The sequence below is a fragment of the Vulpes vulpes genome, chromosome 7 (genome assembly GCF_048418805.1).
Source record: "Vulpes vulpes isolate BD-2025 chromosome 7, VulVul3, whole genome shotgun sequence".
NCBI classification, from domain to species: Eukaryota; Metazoa; Chordata; class Mammalia; order Carnivora; family Canidae; genus Vulpes; species Vulpes vulpes.
In genome coordinates, this window is record NC_132786.1 from 100,622,841 (window position 1) to 100,647,199 (window position 24,359).

At 38.5% G+C, this 24,359-nt stretch overlaps 1 protein-coding gene across 1 annotated transcript in view; it reads left to right on the forward strand.

Annotated features, from left to right (window-relative positions):
• DNAH11 (dynein axonemal heavy chain 11) overlaps positions 1–24,359 on the forward strand; it is a 314,532-nt gene that overhangs the window by 74,951 nt on the left and 215,222 nt on the right. The window contains exons 29-30 of the mRNA XM_072764523.1: positions 16,020–16,169; positions 19,442–19,675. Of these exons, the coding sequence (XP_072620624.1) occupies positions 16,020–16,169; positions 19,442–19,675 (384 nt within the window). The remainder of the gene's footprint in view (positions 1–16,019; positions 16,170–19,441; positions 19,676–24,359) is intronic.

Consider the following 24,359-nt stretch of genomic DNA (forward strand, 5'->3'; position numbering starts at 1 on the left):
AGGCAGTTCAGCAAGGACTAGTTAAAAATCAATCTTATGTCTGTTGAGGCCCGGCTTTCACATAATAAATTTGGAGTTGGCAGAGGGAGACACTGATTATTTTATCATATATCCTCTTCCCACTCAGTTATCGTGGAGAAGGGTAGGGTTGTCATCAGCCAGTCAATAGCATTTCTTCATACTTTCACCAGCACTGATGGATTCTTTCAACAGCAATGATGGACTGTTCTCTATCCCCAATGGTAAGCGTCCACATGTTGGGTCTCTTGTGAAAAATGGGTGCCAGTTCTCAGGGGGCAGGGGGGAACCTTCTAGGGGACATATATATACTTCAGAGTTAGCTCTGTCTTGGTGCTTCCAATTATTGCTCTGAAATCAGTGAAATCAGCCATTGGGTTATATCTTTCTCATTTTCCACCTCAGCAGATGGCCAACAAGGGACATGTCCTGAAGGCACCTGTAGCTTCTACGAGTGATTCTCCCAACACCCCTCTCACTTGAATAGCTTTAAGGATGGGGGCTGGGCAAAGCAGTCCTGCCCCGTCGGGAGTGAGGAAAAGCTGTAGCATCCCCTCATGGGCTGATAACTTGCAGGTGTGACACAGCTACCCTAGTTCCCTCCTCCCTGCAATACTTGCTGTAGAAAGGGTGTGTGGAAGTAGAAGATGGTAAGGGGTTGAGATGTATCTTACAAGCTCTGGAGAACCTCACCTGTCCTAACCCATGTTTGCCATCTTCAGAACATGCACACACACATTTTGATTCTTTGGTCCAAAGAATCAAAAAATGCTTCATGCCCTAGCCAGACAAACTGTTGGCTCACTGGTACATGCATCCCTGATGCCAACTTTTTTTTTTTTTTAATTATCCTTCCTAAGTTACAGGATGAGTTGGTTTTATATATATATACACACACTTCAAAGATGTACCTTTTAGATCATTCTTTTTATGTTTTCAGTATTACTTTAATATTAGTATGTTCTCTCACATCTGTGAGATTCACTGTGGAAGCTCTCACCCCTCCTCCTAGCATTTTAATCAAAAGTTCTAAATCTCCAGTTCAGGTACATTGCTCAGTCCTAGTACTGCTACCACTCTCTAATGAGTGACTAGGGTAGTATAAGACATTAAAAAGATTTTAAATAAAAATGAAGCTGAATATTAAGATCACAGCACAGAGTTCTCCAAAATTGCTCACATCTATGCTGATGAGTGCCACTGGCAGTGTTGTCTACCTTGTGCTAACCAAAGGAGGCAGATGTTGCTCTTTACCAGCAAAAGGGTCCAGAGATGGTGACTGGGTGGCACAGTTGGTTAAGCCTCCAACTCTTGGTTTTGGCTTAGGTCATGATCTTGGGATTATGAGATCAAGCCCCCAAGTCCTGCTCCACACCCGGCAAGGAATCTTTGCTTGGGACTCTGTCCATTTCCCTCTGCACCACCACTGCACTCCACCCGTGGCCAAATAAATAAATCTTCAGGAAAAAAAAAAGGGTCCAGCCATGTGGCTACAATGTAAACATGGTTTATAGATGTCCTGACCTGCCAGCTCTTGCAAGGATTAATTTTTTTCTTTTTTACTCAGTGAATTTGCCCTCTAATTCCACAGCATTTTTAAAATTTAAATTCCATTAATTAACATACAGTGTATTATTAGTTCCAGAGGTAGAGTTCAGTGATTCATCAGCCTTTTTTTTTTTTTTAAGTCTTTTTTTGTTTGATAGAATGTCAGAGAGCACAAGTGAGGGGAACAGCAGAGGGAGAGGGAGAAACGGTCTCCCCACTGAGCAGGGAGCCCAATGCAGGGCTCAATCCCAGGACCCTGGGATCATGACCTGAGCCAAAGGCAGACCCTTAACGGATTGAGCCACCCAGGTGCCCCTTATCAGTCTTATGCCCAGTTACTCTATCCCCCCACCCCCTTCCCTCTAGCAACCCTCAGTTTGTTTCCTATGATTAAGAGTCTTATGGTTTATCTCCCTCTCTGATTTTGTCTTATTTTTCCCTCCCTTCCCCTATGATCCTTTGTCTTTTAAATTCCACATATGTGTAAGATCATATGGTAATTGTCTTTCTCTGACTGACTTATTTTGCTTAAGGTAATAGTCTCTAGTTCCATCCACATCATTGGAAATGGCAAGATTTCATTCTTTGTGATGGCTGAGTAGTAGTGGTATTGTAAATGTACCACATCTTTATCTATTCATCTGTTGATGGACATCTGGGCTCTTTCCATAGTTTGGTTATTGTGGACATTGCTGCTATAAACATTGGGGTGCAGGTGCCCTTCAGATCACTACATTAGTATCTTTTGGGTAAATACCTAGTAGTGCAGTTGCTGGGTCATAGAGTAGCTCTGTTTTCAACTTTTTGAGGACCCTCCATACTGTTTTCCAGAGTGGCTACACCAGCTTGCATTCCCACCAACAGTGTGAGAGGGTTCTCCTTTTTCTATATCCTCACCAATAGCTGTCATTTCCTGACTTGTTTTTTTTGTTTTAAAGATTTTATTTATTTATTAATGAGAGACACAGAGAGAGAGAGGCAGAGACACAGGCAGACACACAGGCAGTGGGAGAAGCAGGCTTCCATGCAGGGAGCCTGACGTGGGACTTGATCTGACGTGGGACTTGATCCTGGGTCTCTAGGATCATACCCTGGGCCGAAGGCGGCGCTAAACCTCTGAGCCACCAGGCTGCCCTCCTGACTTGTTATTTTAGCCATTCTGACTAGTGTGAGGTGGTATCTCATCATAGTTTTGATTTGCATTTTCCCTGATGCTGAGTGATGTTGAGCATTTTTAAAGGATTTTTGATATAATTGTGCTCAAAAAGTGATTTCATTGAGATCTTGTAGTTACATTAAATGAAACTTCTAACTTCATATTTACATAAAATCATATCCCACCATTAGTAAAAGTACATTATTAGAAAAAAGTATTTCCCTTCCTCTGTGGTGCAGATGACCAGTCAGGAGTGACTAAAGTGGGCAGGAAATCAAGAAGGAGCTAAGGGCAGTTTGAGTCCTCTAGAGTCTCAGTCTGCTGCTTTCCCTCAAGTGCTTCTGCAAAGTGAAGAGACACTCAGAATTCTTGGTCTCTTACTAGGGAATAGTCAGTGGTTTTGGCAGTTAAGCCAAATAGTCTGGCCTTGCTACACTCTTACGTTCTTTCCAATATCAGAATCCATTTTGGACTACCAGCCACCACTTTTCGTCTTTGCCTTTGGTCCTTCGATTCCTGAATGTGTTCCCTATAGTGTGACCAAAATAATATGGGAACTGCAGCTTGTGGCATAACAAGGCAGTTTTGCCAGGAAAGAAACCCTTTGTGGGTAGATAACTCATGTTGACATCTTGTGAATGACTTGAATTCTTCAGGCACCTTCTTCCACTTGCCGCACTGAATTTAAGAGTGTTAGTTCAGAGTGGGAGTTTCTGCAGTTAATTATGGAACTCGATCAGCCTGAACAACTCAGCCCGGGAGGTCTGATACCACTACAGCCTCCATCCAGTAAGCAGAAATTCCCAAGTGAATGGGAATGCCAGAGGGATGAAATCAGTGTCCTGAGAGGCTTCGGTGATTGTTAGCTGTTGGGGAGTTTGGTTAAGATCACGTTTTAAAGGTGTTCTCTTTCCAGAATGCACCTGACCTCCCAATGGCATGAACGATCTAAAGGACTTGTGTGTGGGCCCTGTTTAACGTCAGTGATCAAAATCTCTGGTAGTTGCCTGTGGAGATACAAACTTAAAGGTGTAGTTGCAGGATTCATTGGCATGGTGCAATAGTTATGTGCAACTGGTTTGGAGTTACACATTCATTATTCACATCCTTTGATTTTTTTCCCCCTTTAGAAAAGCATCCTTTTATATTTTTCAAGTGGCTGGTGTAGTGGTTAAAGGCAGATGGAATAACAGTCCCTTTGTTACACAGTGCCTTCAAATAGCTGAAAATTTTGTGTAGTCAAGATGTTTTTAGCCACTGAATCCTAATAATTTGAAAGATCCCTTTGTTCTTGGAGAGTTTACACATTTTTTTCTTTGCTTGTCCACTGCCTAATGAGTGAAAGCTTCTCCATGATGGATCTATACTAAAGAAAGACAAACTTGCAAGGAATGTGCTACATTGTATTGTCTAATGTGGGGTAGCCATGAACCAGTGGTGGCCATTGAGCACTTGAAATGTGGTGGCTGGGCAGCCCAGGTGGCTCAGCGGTTTAGCGTCGCCTTCAGCCCAGGGCCTGATCCTGGAGGTCCGGGATCGAGTCCCGCGTCAGGCTCCCTGCATGGATCCTGCTTCTCCCTCTGCCTGTGTCTCTGCCTCTCTCTCTCTGTCTCTCATTAATAAATAAATAAAATCTTTAAAAAAATGTGGCTGAGAAACGGAAATTTTTATTTTTTTATTTTTATTGATTTTTTTAAAGAGAGGGAGCATGTGAAAGCACAGGGGTGGAAAGGGAGAGGAAGAAACTTAAGCAGGGGTTCGATCTCATGACCCTGAGATCACGACCTAAGCCAAAATCAAGAGTCAGACCGTTAAATGATTGAGCCATCCAGGTGCCCCTGAGGAACTGAATATTTAAGTTCAATAAATTTTAATTAATTTAAATTTAAATACTGACATTTCCAATAAAAATAAATTTATAAAATAAATAAATAATGACATTTGATTCAGTCACTGGAAAGCGTAAATGTGTTTGGAACAACTTGAGCATGTAAATCTACTTTTGCAACAGTATGTTTTATGAAATTGAAATACAGATCAAGTATTTGTGATGAAAAATCCAAATTGAGGGGAGCCCTGGTGGCTCAGCGGTTTAGTGCAGCCTTCAGCCGGGGGTGTGATCCGGGAGACCTGGGATCGAGTCCCACATCAGGCTCCCTGCTTGGAGCCTGCTTCTCCCTCTGCCTGTGTCTCTGCCTCTCTCTCCTTCTGTGTCTCTCATGAATAAATAAATAAAATCTTAAAAAAAAAAAAAGAAAAATCCAAATTGAGATGTGCTATAAATATATATACCTGACTTGCAAAATTAACTATGAAGAAAAGAATGTAAAATATCTAATTTTTTTATTATATGTTGAAAGTATTTTGGATATACTAGGTCAAATAAAATGCATTAATTTTACCTTTTTCTTTTTACTTGTTTTAATGTGGCCACTAGGATTCCACTGTTGGGGAAATCGAGGCCACAGTGCATTCTCTAAAATGAGAAGATCAGGGGGCATCTGGCTGATTCTATTGTAGAGCATGGGACTCTTGATTGTGGGGTTATGAGTTCAAGCCCCACATTGGGTGTAGAGATAGCTTTAAAATATATATATTTATATATTTTAAAGATTTTATTTATTTATTTATTTATTTATTTATTTATTTATTTGAGAGAGAGCACAAGCAGGAGGAGCAGCAGATGGAGAGGAAAAAGGAGGCTCCCCGCTGAGCAGGGAGCCCAGTGTGGGACTCAATCCCAGGACCCTGGGATCATGACCTGAGCTGAAGGCAGATGCTTAACCAACTGAGCCATCCAAGGGCCCCAAAATAAAATCTTTAAAAAAATAAAGTGAGAAAGTCAGGAATACATATTTACGAAATGTTTAATGTTTTCATCAAGAAATGTCCTTCAGTAGTGTCAACCCAAACCTGCATAAGAGGAAATCTGCCAATTTGTCTATTAAGAAATGCCCAAATTTTCAGTGATTGCATTAAACTGATACCTTTAATGGACTAGAAATATGGGCATTTTGAAAGGTGCTTATGAGGCATGGGCTTGATATTAGGTGACAAAAAGCCCTGCTGGATCTTCGGAGTATGTATGTAAGACCCTTCATTTCCACAAGCACAGTGTGTTACTGTATAGTGTTTGCTCCATTGAGTGAATATGTCTCACCATATGAATTCCAGAAATCAGGATGGTGGAGCCCAACAGTCACTCATAGTGTGTTGCCGTCTTTTCTCATGGGATTAGCCTTCCTTCAACAACTAAGGTGAAAAGGGCTCAAAATTCAAGTGGTGAGTGGAGGGCATGTAAGAGTGAATGAGTTTTAGTTGAAATACAATCTATAAAAAGTTGCAACTTCTTAGAGGAAGTAGAAAACTAGAGGGCTGTGAGATAAGTCAAGTGGAGGGAAGGGTTGCCCTTGAGTTGAGGCTGGGGACTGAGGATGCAGTGGGGAAGAGGAAGGAGAAGGAAACAGGCACAGATGGTCAGGGTTTCGACCATCTTGCCATTGTCTCTGTTGAACTTCAAGTCGATTGTGAGGAAAAGAAGCTGCTCACATGAGTATAGTTTGTCATAGAAATGGCCATATGAGAGCAGATTCACATGGCATAGTCTGGGACTATATCATGTTGTAAATGGATGCCTTCGTATAAGGGCAGCCTCATGCTCAAAAGGACAGGCATTTAGGTGTGTGCCAAGAAAATAGACCATCTAATTTTAAATGTTATACATTATATATCCCATGGGGATTATCCTTGATTATCCTAACAAAATACTTAATATATGGTTAACCTCAAATGGTAGACCAAATGGTTAGCCTCAGATAGTTTTTTGTTGTTCATTTTGTGAGTGTGTTTGTCACTGCTTAGATTTTTGTTTACCACCCCTTCATTGGAATTCTTTCCACAGCCAATTGAAACTTATACAAAATCAGGGGTATTACAATGTAGAAATAAAATATCACCTTAATGTTATGAGATCCAAAAATTAAGTCTTATAAATGTGGAATCATGCCACCAAGGAGTTTTCAGCCTTGCTGTAGCATCTAGAACTCCTGGTCCTAGCCTTTGTTTGGTATCACCTGATAGAAGTTGCTCGGCTTCCGCTTAAATTGAGTTGGCGGGGCTTCTGGCTGTAAGAGATGAGCTTTTCACAGAGTACTGTGCATTCTGATTCTGAGAACAAGTAGAATAGCTGGGTAAAATAGTTAACTAGATCTTTTTAAATGCTTCACAGAGTTCTTAAGGAGCATCGAAGAATAGTCCAGAGTTCAGAGGCTAACATGTGAGCAGAAAGAAACCATAGAGAGATTTGCCTGATGTTCCCTTGGCAACATTTGGCTATTTACAAGACATAACAGAGTCTGAAAAGCTGATCAGAGCTTTCATCAGGATTGTGGAACTAAAAGCAGGAGAAAAAATAAAAACTAGAATCCGGCATCACCAAGGAGGATGCTGTGCCTAGAATCTATGACAATGACAATGAACGGTTCTGAGGTCATTTGGATATAAATGTGCAGGGATGGGAAAAGGGGGCATCTACCACATACTGTATCCAAAAAAATCAATTCTAGGGGGAATGTAGATGTAAAAATGAAGGTTCGATGAAATATATAACATACAAGAAAGGACGATCTTTAAGCAGAAATTTCTTAAGTTGGGCGTGAAACTATTGAGTGTAGGGGAAAGGCTGACGGGTTTGGCTGTATTAAAGTTGAAAACTGCCTTATCAAAAAAATAAACAAAAAAAAAAAAAGAAAACTGCCTTATCAAAGGATACTGTTGAGGCACTAACAGTATAAGCTACAAAGTGGGGAAGATGTTAGCAATGCCTCGAACAAACAAAAGACTCTTATGCAGAATATGCAGCTCCTACATCCAAAGAAATGAGGACAGATCGATAATCCAATATAAAAGTGGATAGAATACATAACCAGGCTGTTCACAAAAGAAGGTATTGTAATGACCAGTAAACAGGGAAAGTTGCTTGACTTCATAAGTCAGCAGAGAGATGCAAAGTAAACAAAGAAAGATACACTTGTGCTTCTGGCCAAGATGGAGTAGCAGGAGCTAGATTTACCCACCTTCTTCAAAGAACCCAAAACTTTGACAAAATATAGGCAATAAGACTTTTTTAAACACTGGACAACAGACAACAGAGGATAGCAATTCATGACAGACTTGGAGCAAAGGAGCTCTGTGATGGTTCCAATTGCTTCCCTGAGTGAGTTTCCAGGCATGGTACAGGGAGGGGGAACCAGGAAGCATCTGATGGGCTCACAGAGTTGAGGGCTCAGAGCTGAGAGTCCAAGGAGAGCAATTTAGCTAGTTTGCAGAACTGAGTACCAAAGAGGAAAGAACTATGGAGAGAGAACCCCCAGAAACTTTTAGAGGGGCTTCTTAGAGTCTTTAGCAGTGGGAATAATCAGCACTAGATTACACACTATGCCAGTTCTTCCAAGCAAATCTTAAAAGCAAGACCCAAAAGGACCAAACTGTTTCCAAGTAATTCAACTTCATCCCAGAACAAACTCAAGAAGTTAGGAATAAAAATATATTCAATTCCAAGCAGGGTAACTTCGCAATGTGTGACATACCATTAAAGATGACGGGGCATGGAAAGAGTCAGGAATATTTCAGTCTCATAATGAGGAAACAAATCAATCAAAACTGATACAGGGCAGCTCCAGTGGCGCAGCGGTTTGGCGCCACCTGCAGCCCAGGGCATGATCCTGGAGACCCGGGATCGAGTCCCACGTCGGGCTCCCTACATGGAGCCTGTTTCTCCCTCTGCCTGTGTCTCTGCCTCTCTCTCTCTCTCTCTCTCTCTCTGCTTCTGTCGCTCATGAATAAATAAATTTTAAAAAAACTTAAAAAAACTGATAAAAACATTGGGATTAGCAGACAGAAACATGAAAGTTACAGCTATATTTGTATAGTCAAAAAAATGGAGATAGGGAAAAGAAAAGAAAGTTCCATATGTTGGACATCCACAAGCAGAGGAAGGGAGACAGAAAAAAATATTGGTGGGAAAACAGCTAAAAGTTTTCTCACTTGATGAAAAAGTAGTCATACATAGCTTTAAGCTCAGTGACCCCAAACAGAAGCTACAAAGAAAACTGTATCAGATTACTCAAATTGTTCATAACCAGTGATAAAGAAATCCAAAGATCATTCATAAAGTCACATTATGTACAAAGGAGTAAATGTAAGAATGATGAAAGGCTTCACAATGCAAATGAGAAAATAGTGGACCAACAGCTTTAAAGTACTGAAAGGAAAAAAATCCACCTACAGTTCTTTATCCAATGAAAATATCTTTTAAAAGTAAAGTCAAAATAAAGATGTTTCCAGACATTCAGAGGCTGAAAGATTTCATCACCAGCAGACTGGCAATACAAGAAATGTTAAAGGAAGTGCTTCGGGCAGAAGGAAGATGATACCAGATGGAAATCGGGATCTACACAAAAATTGTGAGCATTGAAATGTTAATTGTATGGAAGTAGACAAAACAGGCATACCAGCCATCCATCAGAAAGCAGAATGATAAAAAAAAACAGAGACCTTGATCCTACATCAGCTCAAATCCTGGTTCTGTTGCTTAGTGGCTATGTTACTACTTTACTTTTCCCAACATCAGTTTCCTTGTATGCCAAACTGGGAAAAGAATAGGCACTATCTCTGGTTTCTGAGCACAAAACCAAGCATGTAAAAGTATGTAAAGAAACAAGACAAGTACTTATAATATTATAAAAACAGCCACAAATTCTTCCCCTCCATGCATCCATGCCCTTTCAGTGTGATGGTGTGTTTTCATCTGGGCTAGAGCTTGTAGCTCCATGAGTATTGCCACGTGACTTGTTTTGGCCCGAGGTATCCTTAGCAAGAGATTGGACAAGCTCATGCACATGAGGGCATACTTTATGGCTGCTTTCAGAAACCTCTGACTACCATGTCATGAATGATCCGAGGCTAGCCTGCTGGATGGTAAGCACATGCCCGTGCCCAAGCTACCAGCTGGGTTACCAGCACCTACGTGAGAGAAGCCATGGATCACAAGCGAACCACAAATGATCACAGACCAGCTGAGGCATCTCAAAAGCTGACACACAGAGCTGTGAGCAAAGAAGTTGTCGGTGTTTTAAGCCACTGAACTTTGGAGTAGTTAGTTACACTGCAGAAGCAAATTAAAACACATTAGCTGGTATTTACATATACATGTGTAAATACGTGAATATACATGCACCGATCTCGAGGACTTTTACGCGCTACTACTGATTTAAAGTAGAAAATTTTACTTGAAATTTAGAAACTAAACAAGAAAATGACTATCAAACGCCAACCCATGGAACTAGTCTTTTCTGGTTTCTTTGTATTTTGTTTTTGTTTTTGTTTTCCTTGCTGCAGCTACCTGGATAACAACTGTGGCATTGTTCTGATGTCATTGAATACAGGGGGATTGATGAGAATATCATGAATTATTATTTCCCCCTGTTGTCAGTTTGCACATTTAGTTCCTCAGGCTTTGACGTGACTTGGGATTAGAAAAACACATACACTCATACAACAAGATACCGAGATCAAACCCACCAAAAGGCTAAAATGAAAGAGCCAATACTAACTAGTGGCAAGAGTGTGGAACAGGGAGATATTCCTATCTAGCCAGTGGGATTATAAATTGATATGACTTCTCAGGAAATCTATGTAACAGTGTCTAATAAAAATGAATGTAAGAATACATTATTTTCCAGCATTTTCTGTTCTCAGTGTATGCTCAGAAGAAGTGTATACATATGTGGACCAAAAATATGTATACAAGAATTTTCATAGCTACATCATTATTATTCATCATAGGCCCAACTACAAAGAGTCTAAATGTCCCTTAACAGTAGGATGGATAAATAAATTGTGTTAACATTCCTACAGTGGAATACCACAGAGCAATGGAAAAAGCCAAACTAGTGCTGCACCTAATAACATGAGTAAATCTCATGAACATAATGTTGAATTATAGAAGGTAGACACAAAAGTACATATTGTATGAATCTACATTATCTAAAGATAATGTCCATTTTTGAGAGGAGAGATGAGTGGCTATCGTGGCATATGAAGTGTTTTCTGGGCGCATATATATATCCTGTTTCTTAATTGTTGGTGATTATAAGTGTTGTGTTCACTTTGCTAAAATTTATTAAGATGTACACACATGATTCTTTTTACTTCTCTCAACTTTGAAAAGGTTATTTAAAAATTCAGCACTTGTATTGTGACTATATATAAATTTTTGTATGCATGCTAAAGATGTTAAACAGAATCAGCAGTGATCTATATATGTCCAAGTTATATTCATAAGTGGAGAGTCAAATGGAAAAATATTAAATATCTTATTTTTAGTAAAAGCAAACTAGTAAAAGCATTTTAGTAAAAGCAATGTGTCTTACCTAGTATTGACTATAGTGATGTACAAAATTTATAAAAAACTAATTTAGTCTCTTTGGATTATATAAGTAATTGCATCCATTATTGAAAATATGAAAAATGTAGATCAGAATAATACACTGCTAGATACTATTTTTGAATGATTGTAGTTTTTAATGTGTCTATGTTTATGTCATATATACTTAATCAAAATTGGAATGTTCTTCTACAGTATGTTTAGTGTCAATAAAAGGTTTCATTGTATGAATATGCCATAATTTTTTTAAGGTTTTATTTAATCATGAGAGAGACAGAGAGAGAGGCAGAGACATGGGCAGAGCAGGCTCCCTGTTGGGAGCCCGATGCGGGACTCAATCTCAGGATCCCAGGACTATGACCTGAGCCAAAGGCAGACACTCAACCACTGAGCCACCCAGGTGCTCCTGCCATAATTGATTTAATCGCCTTCTAGGAATTTTTGGCAGATTGAGACTTTGAATGATGTTGCATGTCCATTTCCCTGTACACTGTCACTGATATGGAGTAATATTTAAACAAAAGAGTAACATTTTGACAGATTGGCTTAAATTGTTGTTTATATACAAATTACAGACTCATTTCCATCTTATTCTAGAGGGATAATATTGACAATGGACAGGACTGCCTTCATTTTGGACATTACTTATGTCCATACAAACATTATCATCATGACTCTTATCATAATTATCTTACTATTATGACTCATACCAAAACTCTTATCCATAAATATGAATAGATGAGTTAATGACTACACAGGAATAAATCTTGAAGCACTCTCCATGCCAGGAGTGATACTAGGCTTTTATGTTTATCTCAGTTAATCAGCAGAGGCATCTTTCATAGATGGAGCCAATATGAAATTAGATACAGACAAAAAGCAAGTGGTAAGCTTTAAGAATGTAATAATAAGCCATAGTAATTTCATTTTTCTTTGCCTTTGTTTTCTAGGTGAACATAGGGTAGATCAGCTGATGTGATCACTGTATTGGTTTTCATCTTACATTATAAAATTACATAAATGAGTTTATATTTTTTAATTAGTTTGTTATTTTTTAATTAGTTAAAAAATATTAACTCATTTATGAGTTAAAATCTTAAGAGATTTTTAAGATTTCTTTCATTGGGAGCTCTTCCTGTGCACAGTTCCCACGTATAGATATTTCAGTTACCAAGGATTGGTTAAATAACACCAGTGCCCCAACAACATGGTTCAAAGTTAAGATACTACGGTATATATTAAATGCGAGTAATTGCAAAAGACATAGATTTCATTGATAGTTCTTGACAAAAATTACTGAGTGAATAACAAATGTGCGTCATACCTTATGGGCATTTAAGATAGACCTTTCGAAGTGTGTCCATAACTGGCCATCACGCATCTGTTACTCTGCGTAAACCCAGGTAACAAAGCATATAGTGTGTTACCTCCTTGTCCTCAGTGATGAATGAAACCTGTAACATTTTTATGGATACACCTAACTGATGGAGGGAATTTAATAAAATTGGAAGCCTAGCAAAGCAATGAAAATTGATCATGCTAAAAGTTAAATTTGTATTAAAGATAGATGTAGTTACAGAAGATGTTCACTGGGAATGAAGGCTCTTTACCATTTTGGAAATTCTAGATTTGTAGCCAGAGGATTTTGGTGAAAATGAACTTACTGATACAAATGAACACAGTTGTGCCAAAATGGATGAAAATGTCCCAAGGGAAATGTGGGAAATACCAGTCCTCTCTCTCTAAAACAGCTTCACATTAAAGAGACTCTAAAAGAAATTTGACGACATTGAAAACTCAAAGGATAAAATGTTGGCAGCTGATCCAAATTTCAAAAGGAGTATGACCTTTCTTTTATTGCTAACCTTTTAGAAACCTGTGTAAGGTATAATGACATTTCTGATTATTTATGATTTGAAGTGTTCAAATCTTTCTATTTCTTTAGTGAGAAAAATAGGCCTATAAAGCACTGATCTTCTTAATATATAAAGGTATTCTTAACATCAAACTAGTAAAGAATTTTATTTTACTGCTAAAAAATACAAAGAAATCTTCATAGAACAAATGGAGGACACCAGGGCCCCATTAGTTAAAAAAACAAACAAAACAGCTGTATTTTCTCAGAAGTTTTCAATGGAAGACAAGATATGAAAACATCCAACTTCAAACAAGCCGGGGATAAGTATAGGAGCACTGCGAGCCATGGGTTTTGCATTTCCTGGTCACTGGGATTGAGAGACTACAAGACTAAAAGTCCTTTTGAAACTGTTTTCTCACCAAAGCAATAATATCTGAGAGTGTCTAATAGTTGAGGTCTCATTTATCCTGCAGCTTTTCACCTGAATATTATTTAGGCCCATTACACAGTAGAAGCCATTAAACATCTGTGTACTTCCTGGCCACTTCAGCTGTGACAGTGAATTGTTAGATTATTGGAGACACTTTCTGTGTATAAATGTCCTCTGAGTAATGTACAGGGATGGAGGAGGATATGATAACCCAAGCACTGATCATCAGCTCTTGCTCTGTCTACCTTTAAAGTAAGTGAGAGTCTCAAAAAGTCATCTATTTTAAACTCCAATTTCTAGCTGTGAATTCCTTTAATACTAAAACTGCAAATACAGCACAAATGTTAAGGCCAAAAGCTTCAAAGATTAAATCACCTTTAAGGAGTTCTTACTAATATTGTTGTTGGTCTTGTCACACAGGAAATTTAAGCAGGTTGGTGTTGTTCCTAGAAGTACTATTGGGATAGTTTTCAAGTCCAGTTAAACTGTATTTCAAGAAAAACTCATGACAGAGATGGCATCTATGTGCTGCTGGTAAATGCTATATAGCTTTAAACCATCTCCTGGTTATCAGCACCTTTCATTTCTATTGAGGTACAAAGTTTACATAACATAGAATTAACCATTTTAAAATGTACAATTCAGTGGCATTTTGTACACTAACAGAGTTGTGCAAACGTCACCTCTTTCTAGTTCCGAAATATTTTCATCACCCCAAAATTAAACCCCCATGCCCATCAGGCAGTCACTCTGCATTCCCTCCTCCCTCCAGCCCCTAGCAACCATCAATGTACTTTCTGCCTCTATGGATTGATCTATTCTGGACATTTCATCTGAACGGAATCATACAATGTATGGTCTTTTGTGATGAGCTTCTTTCATTTAGCATGATGTTTCCAGGTTCATCCAGGTCATACATAACAGAACTTCTTTCCTTTTTGTATCTGAAAAATATCCCTGTGTGCATATGTGCCACATTTTGTCCAGCCATCCATCACTGGACGTTTGGGTTGATTCCACCTTTTGGCTATTGTGAATAAGACTGCTGTAAATACTTGTGTACAAGGATTTGAACATTTGTGTACAAATACCTGTTTTAAAATATTTTGAATATATACCTAGGAGTGGAATTGCTGGGTCTTCATTTTATGTTTAACTTTTTGAGGAACACCAAACTTTTCCACTCAGCAGCATTTATTTGTATCATGTGTAAGGAGGAGCCTCTTTTTCCCATTCTTGATGCTGCCTCAGGTTCACTTTCTGCCATTCAGTCTGCCCCAAAAGAGGTAGAGTGGCTCATCTCCTGGTTTTCCTTGTGAGTCCACCTCCAGAATGCACTTTGTCTTCTCCGGTCCTCTGTGCCAGGACCTCTAGATGGAGAGCCCTGTCCTGGTCTGTGCTGACATAACTACATGGACAAGTATTCCTCTTCTGGTATTCTGTATTCCAATTAGGCTTTAATTTCCACATTGGCCTCTGGCTGAACAAAAGATGATCTGTGTCTTTTGATTTGGTTTGTTGTATTTATCAGTTAGTCTGGGGCCTACAGTAGAGTTCACTATGCTATTGGAGGTTCCTTTGGAGATGCTATAATTTAGGATATAAAAGTTAATGGTGCCAGAATTTGAACTTCATAGATATGGCCTGGATTTGGAGGTTTAAAATCTAAAAACCACTTAGTTTTAGTAATGCCAACTTGATAAAGTCCTCTAGTATTTCAGCTTCAATTTCCTTATCACTAAAAATGGGGAAATCATATCCATTTTCCTTATATAACAAATACACCATAGGGTTCACTAAAGTGTCAAAGCAACTGCACGATAACATAAGACCCCACACAAGAGTATGGTTGTATGTAACTTAAAATTTCCTTTCAGATACTTTATTTTTTTTTTTAATTTGTTTTTTTCTTTCAGATACTTTAACACAGCTTTCTTGTAGTAAATGACCTTTTATAGTATAATTATATTTTGCATTTTAAAAACATGACCACAAAATTTCCAGCAGGATGATTGCTACAGGTATATGGTACAGAGAAGTTAGTAAGTGTCCAAACTTCAAGTAAAAAAAAAAATGGGTAACTTTTTTATGGTAAGCATTTACCATCTAACGCCTGATGATGCAGCCAGTGTCTGGCTACTTCTCCATCCAGGTAATTTTATTTATGTATTTATTTTTAAATATTTATTTTAGAGAGAGGGAGCCCATGCATGCATGCACATGCATCCCAGAGTAAGGGGAGGAGCAGAGGGAGAGGGAGAAATCTCAAGCAGACTCACCACTGAGCATGGAGCCCCATGCTGGACTCAGTCTCATCACCCTGAGATGATGATCTGAGCCAAAATCAAAAGTTAGACGCCCAAGCCACTGAGCCACCCAGGCACTGCCATCAAGGTCATTTAAACTCTGGAATTTAAGAAGTGGTTTTTATTTTGAAGAAAAACATTTCAAGACAACTCTGTGACTATATAAAGAAAATTTTGTGAATTCATATGGCATCATCAGCAGATTACCTGAATATATCTTCAGTAAGAAATGTGCTTATCTTTTTAAATTATCTCAGGTAACACGTCACCTTGCCAAACTCTTTGACAGCATTGCAGATCTACAGTTTGAAGAAGGTCAGGATGTGTCCACCCACAGAGCGATTGGAATGTACAGCAAAGAAAAGGAATACGTCCCATTCCAAGCAGAATGCGAATGCATGGGCCATGTAAGATTTCTGAGATTTTCTGTGCTATGGGAGTATTTTGGGGATAATTTTTAAAGGCTGAATTGAACAAGAAAAAAAATCACCTCCTGTCAAATCAGGCCCTGGTTAGTTTTGTGCTCAGTTTCCTTTTTACCCATGGCCAGTGTGACAACTGTGCCATGTCATCATCGACTGTGCTTCCCATTTTGTGTTCATGTGGCTTCAGCACCCTGTAGAGTCTCTGAAATGCTAGCAGTTGAACTGGTCAGGAAGGATTGTCACAGATTGAGTAAGTGGACCCCAAAAAGAGAAGCAGGTGGGACCTCAGCGACTAAGCCTCCTGCAAAGCTTACTGGTTTCGCCACTGAGAGTTTGGGTGAAACAGCACCTTGCAGGAAAGCGTGTTTTAAAGAGGCTTGTGGCTCAGGGTTGTGATGTGAATGTTCTAAATGGCTGCTCATAAATAAAGTTGATGGAGTCTACTGTGCTGATGTCACGTTCCCTAATTACCATGTGCACAGACAGTTAAGTTAGCATATTCTCCTCGCACAGCCAAATACCTCGAAAATATTCTTAACGGTTAACTGCAAGAATGGCTCATTATGATTTATGAAAGAGCTCTTGGTGTTTCCAGATGATGTAGAGGGATTGCATCTTTTTATGATGATGCTTGTGCAGCTTGAGATAATCCGCAGAGTCCCTGAGGCAGTAGCCTCCATTACAGAGCTATTTGGGTTGAGGTGGGGTTCCTTAAAATGTCCCTTGCAGAAACGTGATGGGAGCCTTTTTTTTTTTTAAAACCAGGGTTTTTTCTTTATTTATTTCTTTCTGCTGCTTTTTAATATTGTACCAAGAAATCCAGCCAAATGAAGGGGAAACAGATGGTGGATTACTTTGATTAAAATATATTTTTTGATCTCTTGGGCTCTTTAGGATATTATTACAGTGATTAGAAAAAGTCACCATAACCTATCTTGACAAAAGTGTGTTGCTGTCTGTTCCCTCCCCAGCAGACTGCTAGCCGACTGGCATAGTGCCCAGAAGGAGGACAGGCCACTTGACGGATATGGTTGTCACTAGTAGGAACCCTTGGTACTGAGAGTTTTCACATTTTCTAATTTGTTCAGTGTAAGCAATTTAGGCCAGAGACTCGAGCTATATACCACATTCATCCTCTGATTGCCTTTGTTTGATTAAAAGATGCTTTTCCTTTTGGTCTTGTCTCTCCCCTACACTTTTATGATTGCTCCTCCCAATTTAGACTATTTGTATTTTCTTTGATTAGTGCTATTTGAATACCTACTATGTACCAGATGCTGGGTTGAGTTTCTGGGGATCCTGAAATGAATAAGACATGATCCCTGTCCTTGAGGAGCTTTTAGGCTCTTTGAAGAAATGGATAATTGACAGTGATGGGAAGTGGTAATTGTTGTTATAGAGAGTTGGGCAGAAGCTGAAGAAACACCAGAAAGGGAAGGGATCAAACAACATCTCATCAGAGCTTAGTTCTGAAATCATGCTGAGCTAAGAAGCCATTGTTGGCATAGTCATCTGAACATGAGAGGGTATACCAATGTATATGGTATTCCCAAATGGACTGGAAAGTTCTTGAGAATAGGTGGCCATATTGAGGACAGGGATCCGAGTATTTGGGAAATGCTCTAATGATACCTGATTTCCCGAAGGAACTAGTTGCTGGGAAGCATTAAGAATTGTGCTTCATAAAAAAAAAAAAAAAAAAAAAAAAAAAAAAGAATTGTGCTTCATGACTAAAGTAGTGATGAGATCAGAGACCTTGAACTCAGGCATGTGAATAAAACCCAGTTATAAAATCAGGGGTGAAGGCTTTTTGGATGTTGAGGACATTGCTAGGGCAGTGCTAACTTTTTCTTTCAGTAGGCAAGGCTGTTAGCTCATTAACTACACAATACTCCTTCCCAGTTCTCCAGAGAAAGATTCTAGGAATGAATGTTTCTGCCATCTTCATAGTGGAAGGGCAAAGAAGTTTCTTCTTTTTTTTTAAAGACTATACTTATTTGTTTGTTTGAGAGAGAGAACAAACATGAGTGGATGGGGAGCAGAGGGGAAGGGAGAGGGAAGGGGAAAGAATCTTGAGCAGAGCCAGGTGTGGAGCTTGATCTCCCCATCCCTGAGACCATGACCTGAGCTGAAACCAAGAGTTGGATGCTCAACTGACTGAGCCAACCAGGCACCCTCGCCCCCCTCAAAAAAACAGTTTTACCATCTTCACGATCTCTATCTCTATCTTTTAGAGAATTGATTTTTAATAGTCATTTTTTATTGCTGAGGTCAACTATTTACAAATAGTATACATACCCTTTTTGTTATATAATGGAAACAGATATATGGGTAAATACAACAAAGCATATTTGGGTAGGATAGAAAACTGGTTAAAATATATTTGTGGGGATAAAATAAACTTGAATTAAAAAAAAAGATTAACTTTCACAAGTCAGCAGTTGTCCTATCTCTTATACTCTCCTGCTGTCTAAGTTTTGACAAGTGTGAAGATGAGAACCAGTAGGAAATATAATTAAGACACTTGCTGGAAACACTTTGTCCTAAGACTAAGAACTAAGAAGATTTTAAAGAAGAATGTTCAGTATATGTAAAAATTATTTTTAAAAAACCCAGTTTTTCAAAATCAATCTACCACTATCCCCAAAGCTCCAGAATATTATTCTAACATATTATTCTGTAGATCGCTGGGAGTTTGGTTTCTCAGAACACTGTGCCTTACCACAGGGGATCTTGGTCCAGAACCCCCTTGTCTTCAGGTCTGAAAATGAATAATTGAGAACACTTCCTCTGTTGAAGCTGCAGAAAGTTATTTGCCATCCAGTGGGTGAAATAAGATGAGCACTGTTCTAGGAGAAATCAGGTTCAATGGATTTGATGCATTGTTGTTCACTTTACTCCTTGAGTTATACCTCTTCTAGTTTTCAATCCAGATTTCAAATAAATCTGGGGTGCCTGGGTGGCTCAGTCAGTCAAGCATCTGACTCTTGACTTCACCTCAGACCATGAGATCGAGCCCTGAGTCTGACCCTGCGCTCAGTAGGGTGTCTGCTTGAGATTCTCTTCCTCTCCCTCTCTCCCTCCCCCACGCCACTTGTGCTCTTGAGTTCTCTCTCTCTCTCTCTCAAAATAAATAAATCTTAAAAATAAGTCTACCTGAGGCCTCTCAGGGGGCCTTTGAACCCATGGGGAGCTAGAATTATCTCTCTTCTGTAGTTAAGTCTGTGCTAAATTGGTTCACTTTGCTTCAAAAGGTGGAGACATGGCTCCTGCGACTTGAACAGACTATGCAAAGTACAGTGCGACATTCTATCACAGAAGCCATAGTGGCCTATGAGGAAAAACCAAGGGAACTGTGGATCTTGGATTTCCCGGCACAAGTTGCACTAACAGGCTCACAGATCTGGTGGACAACAGATGTAGGAATAGCCTTCAGTAGACTGGAGGAAGGCTATGAAACGGCCCTAAAGGATTTCCATAAAAAACAGGTATTTTATAGATTCGTGATTTTGAGACTTGAAGGGATTTGAAGAGGTAAACATTGATTCCTCCATCATTTACGGAGTGTCTTCTGTGTGCTGGGCGCTATGTTGGGACGATTTTAGCAACCATTGCTTTGACTTTTCTTTTTCTAGCTTTGTGTTATCCTTCCGGTTTGCTACATGGTTTAAAAAAAAATCACATCCATTATCCCCCCCGTCTCTAGGATATCACACATCCTTAGATATGGTGCCTATTTCTGTCCTTCTGTATAAGACTCTCCATCTAGGCTAATGGTGTATTTATTACAAAATACGTACACGATCTGCATGACTCAGAAAGATGGAGGGCTGTTGGGCAAAGACAGATGTTTTCATGTATTTTGGGTTTTGGTTAATTACAAATCATAGATGAGCAATTTTGGAAAATGGTCTATTTTGAATTCCATTTTATTCACCCCACTTAGGTTGTGACCTCTCCTCAAGCCTCCCATCTTAAGGGATGCTAGTATTTGTGGCATAATTCAGACTTTCTGTTGGCTTTTAGATTAAGAGAATATTAGGCTTGAAAGGCATTTAAATATTAGTGTGTCTACCTTTCTTGGATAAAGTACAAATGCAGAGACACTAAGCAATTTTCCCAATGTTGTACAATTTGTAAGTAACACTGGCAGGACCCGCAGAATTCAGATTGCTTTCCACTGCTCTCCATTGCTTGTCCTCTTAGCAGTAGTTTTATTTTTTTACATTTTTTAAAAAGATTTTATTTATTTATTCATGAGAGACACAGAGAGGGAGAAGCAGGCTCCCTGTGGGGAGCCCCATGTGGGACTCGATCTCAGGACCCTGGGATCACACCCTGAGCCAAAGACAGATGCTCAACCACTGAACCACCCAGGCATCCCTCTTAGCAGTACTTTTAATTCAGCCCCTTAAACATTAAATAGATTCAGAGAATGAAAGGTACTTGTATCATTTACACATTTAGGAATTTCAGGTTTAGTGTTTTGATTCTTTTAATTTTGCTCGAATCTTGAGTAGAGATCTCCTGATTTACTTATGTTACCAAAGAAGTCTTTGTATTGTTTACTTTTGGAGAGAAAATATTGTTCATGTACATCTTTGGGAAAATAGGGCGTTGGTTTTATATTTAGTAGGCTTTAAGTTACAAGATTGGATTTTTAAAAGTGACTGATTTCCTCTTAGGGCAATAGCTCTATGATTCTAGTCAATGCCACTTGGATGAGGAAGCTAAATAGGTAAATTTTTTTTTCATGGACATTAATAATTAAATTGCAATTAACCATATATGGCTTTATTATAAAAATAACTTTCTAGTTAGTTAATTTATTGATATCTATGCTTTTATTAAAAGTACTTTCATTATCTATTGAAATAAGGATTTTTAAAAATAGTTATAACATCCTCTCGTAAGTTTCCAGTATTATCAATCTTGCTCAAACTTAAGTTTTTTTTAAGTTTTCATAGATTCTCTTCCCACAGGTGACCATTGATAACATTTTGGCATATTGACATCAAACATTTTTCCTCTTTCTTTGTGAATGTGTAGACATCTATCTGTCCCTTTCTGTATGTGTCAGTGTGCAGCTGTTTACATAAATGTGTATTTGTGCTGATATCTATCAATATTTCTAAATATATAGAAAATTTTTTTACATTTCATACATTTTGTTATTTTGTATTTTCATTTTCACTCAATATTATATTTACCTTTCTTCTTGCTATAAATAAATATCAAATTGACAATAAAAATGGCCAAATAGAATTCTTTTATATGGGTATGCAGAATTGTTTCTTCCTTCTCTAGGGCTACTCTGATAGTCTGAGGGCTGATCAAGTACTGTTCCAGGTCATGTGGTTCCAGCAGTGAAGGTTTTGATTTTATGGTGCTTATGTTGTGGTTAACTGTTAGTAGATCTTACCTCTTCCTCACAAAGTACCTTGGAAATCTTTATTCTGATCTCCACTTCCTACTTTACATGCTGCTATTTCGTTTAATTTTCTTAAAAGATTTTATTTACTTTCAGGGAGAAAGCATGAGCAGGGGAAGGGGCAGAGGGAGAGAATCTCAAGCATACTGTGCTTAATGTGGAGCCAGATGTCAGCCTTGATCTCATGACTCTGAGGTCATGACCGGGGCCGAAAACCAGAGTCAGACACTTAACTGACTGAGCCACGCAGGCAGCCCTAATGTAAATTTTTTTTTTAATCAATGATTACTAATGTTATTCTAAATCTTAGATTTACCAACATATTTAGGAATGACTTTGGTCCTTTTTTTTTTTTTTTCACTCCATTTCTTGTTTTAGAATCCATTTCCCTTCTTCCTGTAGTATATCTTTTAGTGGTTTGTACAGTGACGGATGATAAGTAGGACATTGGCTGATTCCTTGTCTTTCTTTTGAATTCTTTACAGTTAAGGCCTAAAATTCTAAGTTGAGAATTATGTTCTTTCAGAATTTGAAAAATACTCTGTTACTTTATGGCCTTCATTGTTGTAAACATTCAGGTCAAATTATTTTTCCTTCATAAGCAATCTGTCTTTGGTCTTTGGCTGCTTTTATGATTTTTTTTCTTTTTGTGATTGTGATATTTTCATTTTACTGTATATACTTGTAGATTTTTTTCTCCCTGCTTTTAAAATTTAGCCTACTAAGGACTCTGTGAACTTTTTGAATCTTCAGTTTCATGTCTGTCTACAATTTTGGAAGATTCCCCTCCATTTCTTTTTGGATCAATGCCTTTCTTCCATTTGCTCTATTTTCTTCATTGAGAAATTTATCTGCTATATGTTGAAACTTTCCATGCCATTCTTCCTGTCTTTTAACCTCTATCTCATATTTTCTTTTTTTTTAATAAATTAATTTTTATTGGTGTTCAATTTACCAACATACAAAAAAACACCCAGTGCTCATCTCGTCAAGTGTCCCCCTCAGTGCCCGTCACCCATTCCCCCCCACCCCCCGCCCTCCTCCCCTTCCACCACCCCCAGTTCGTTTCCCTCTATCTCATATTTTCAAACCCTCGGGGGTTTTTGTGCTATAATTGAGGTAATTTTTTGAATAGCTTATTATTAAATAATCTCTGCACCCGCTGTGGGCCTCACATGCACAATCCCAGGATTAGGAGTTGCGTGCTCTCCTGACTGTGCCAACCAGGTGCCCCTTAGGTGACTTGTAGAATCTATCTTCCATTTCACTAACTTTTTTTCTTAGAGATTATGATTAAGAAAAAAGTATTGAGGTCCATATTATGTGGTTTCAAATGTCATCTCTACCATCAGTTTATTAGTTGTGCTGCCTTGGGCAACTTATCTACCCGCGTTGTGCCTCAGTGTTACAGCAATAATAATAGCACCTATATTCACAATATTGTTAGGATTAATTAATATATTTATTAATTAGGATTAGTTATGACTAGAATTAGTTAATATATTTGAAATACAATTTAAAAGTGCCTGACAAACCAGGCAGAATTTAGAATTCCACTAATTAACCAACTGGGTGGCTCATTTGGTTAAGTGTCCAACTCTTAGCTTTGTGTTAGCTGTTGTTACTCTTAAGAAAGTGACAATAACAATGGTGTCTAATGTGATGCATAATTAATTTATTCCCCCAATTTATCATAACATTAAAAATATACACAAAATTGAATTGTATAATGATGTGCAAACCTAACACCAAGATTCTACAAAGAACATATTTTCTTTATCACATTATCTATGCTATATCCACCCTGCTATAGATCCCTTAGTCCACCTTATATTTATGACTCATTTCAAGGGAAATTGCAGATGCCAGTAATCTTAACCTATAAATATTTTAGTATAAATACTCATTTCATCAGTTGAGTTTTGATTATTGTATCTCAATTTCCCGAAGTTCTTTTTGGTTCTTTAAAAATCAGTTTAGGATGACTTACCCCACCCCCCCTATAATGTCTTGTTTCTTCATTATGGTTTATATTTTTTTTTTTCTGAATTCTTTGAAAGAGACATTTATAATAGTCTCATTTAGACTGTTGTAATGCTAGTTCTTTTAAGGCTGGTTCTTCTTTTAAACTGAATTTTTTTGTGTGTTCATTTTTAAAGTTGATGTAGGTTTAGTCTTTCTGTACAAATTCTGTGTGCCCTAGAGAGAGCATGTGTCCCCATAGTGCTTTTCTTCCATGCCTCTTCGAGGTCTCCACAGGTTTTGTGGATGCTGGATTAATTTTGGGGTTGATTACTCAGTCAAGGATTTCCAGATCACATGGCATGGGCTTGAAATTTTGATATCTCTAAGTGGACTTTTTCCCTCTCCAAAGGCTTTCATCTTGCTTCTCTGAGCTGGTGGGTAGAATTTTTCTAGAGCCCTTTACTGGACTGTGTAAGACTCTAAGAATCTCAGCTACATTTCAGCATCTCAGTTCCAACTTCCAGCCTTGCTCAGGGAGTGTAAGAGGCAGGAGACAGAAATGTTGCATTCCCAGGTGGCAGTTTAAACCTCAGTCCCCAGATGTTTGAATCTGTACCCAAATCCTACATTAGGCTGCCATGACATTTGCATGTTAACCACATTCTACTTTGAGATACACTCCTGGCATCAGGGACTATCACACACTCCCTCCCTCCCTGTCCTCCTCCTTCCATCCCCTTGTCTCCTTCCACCTTTCTCATGTTTTGTTATAGACT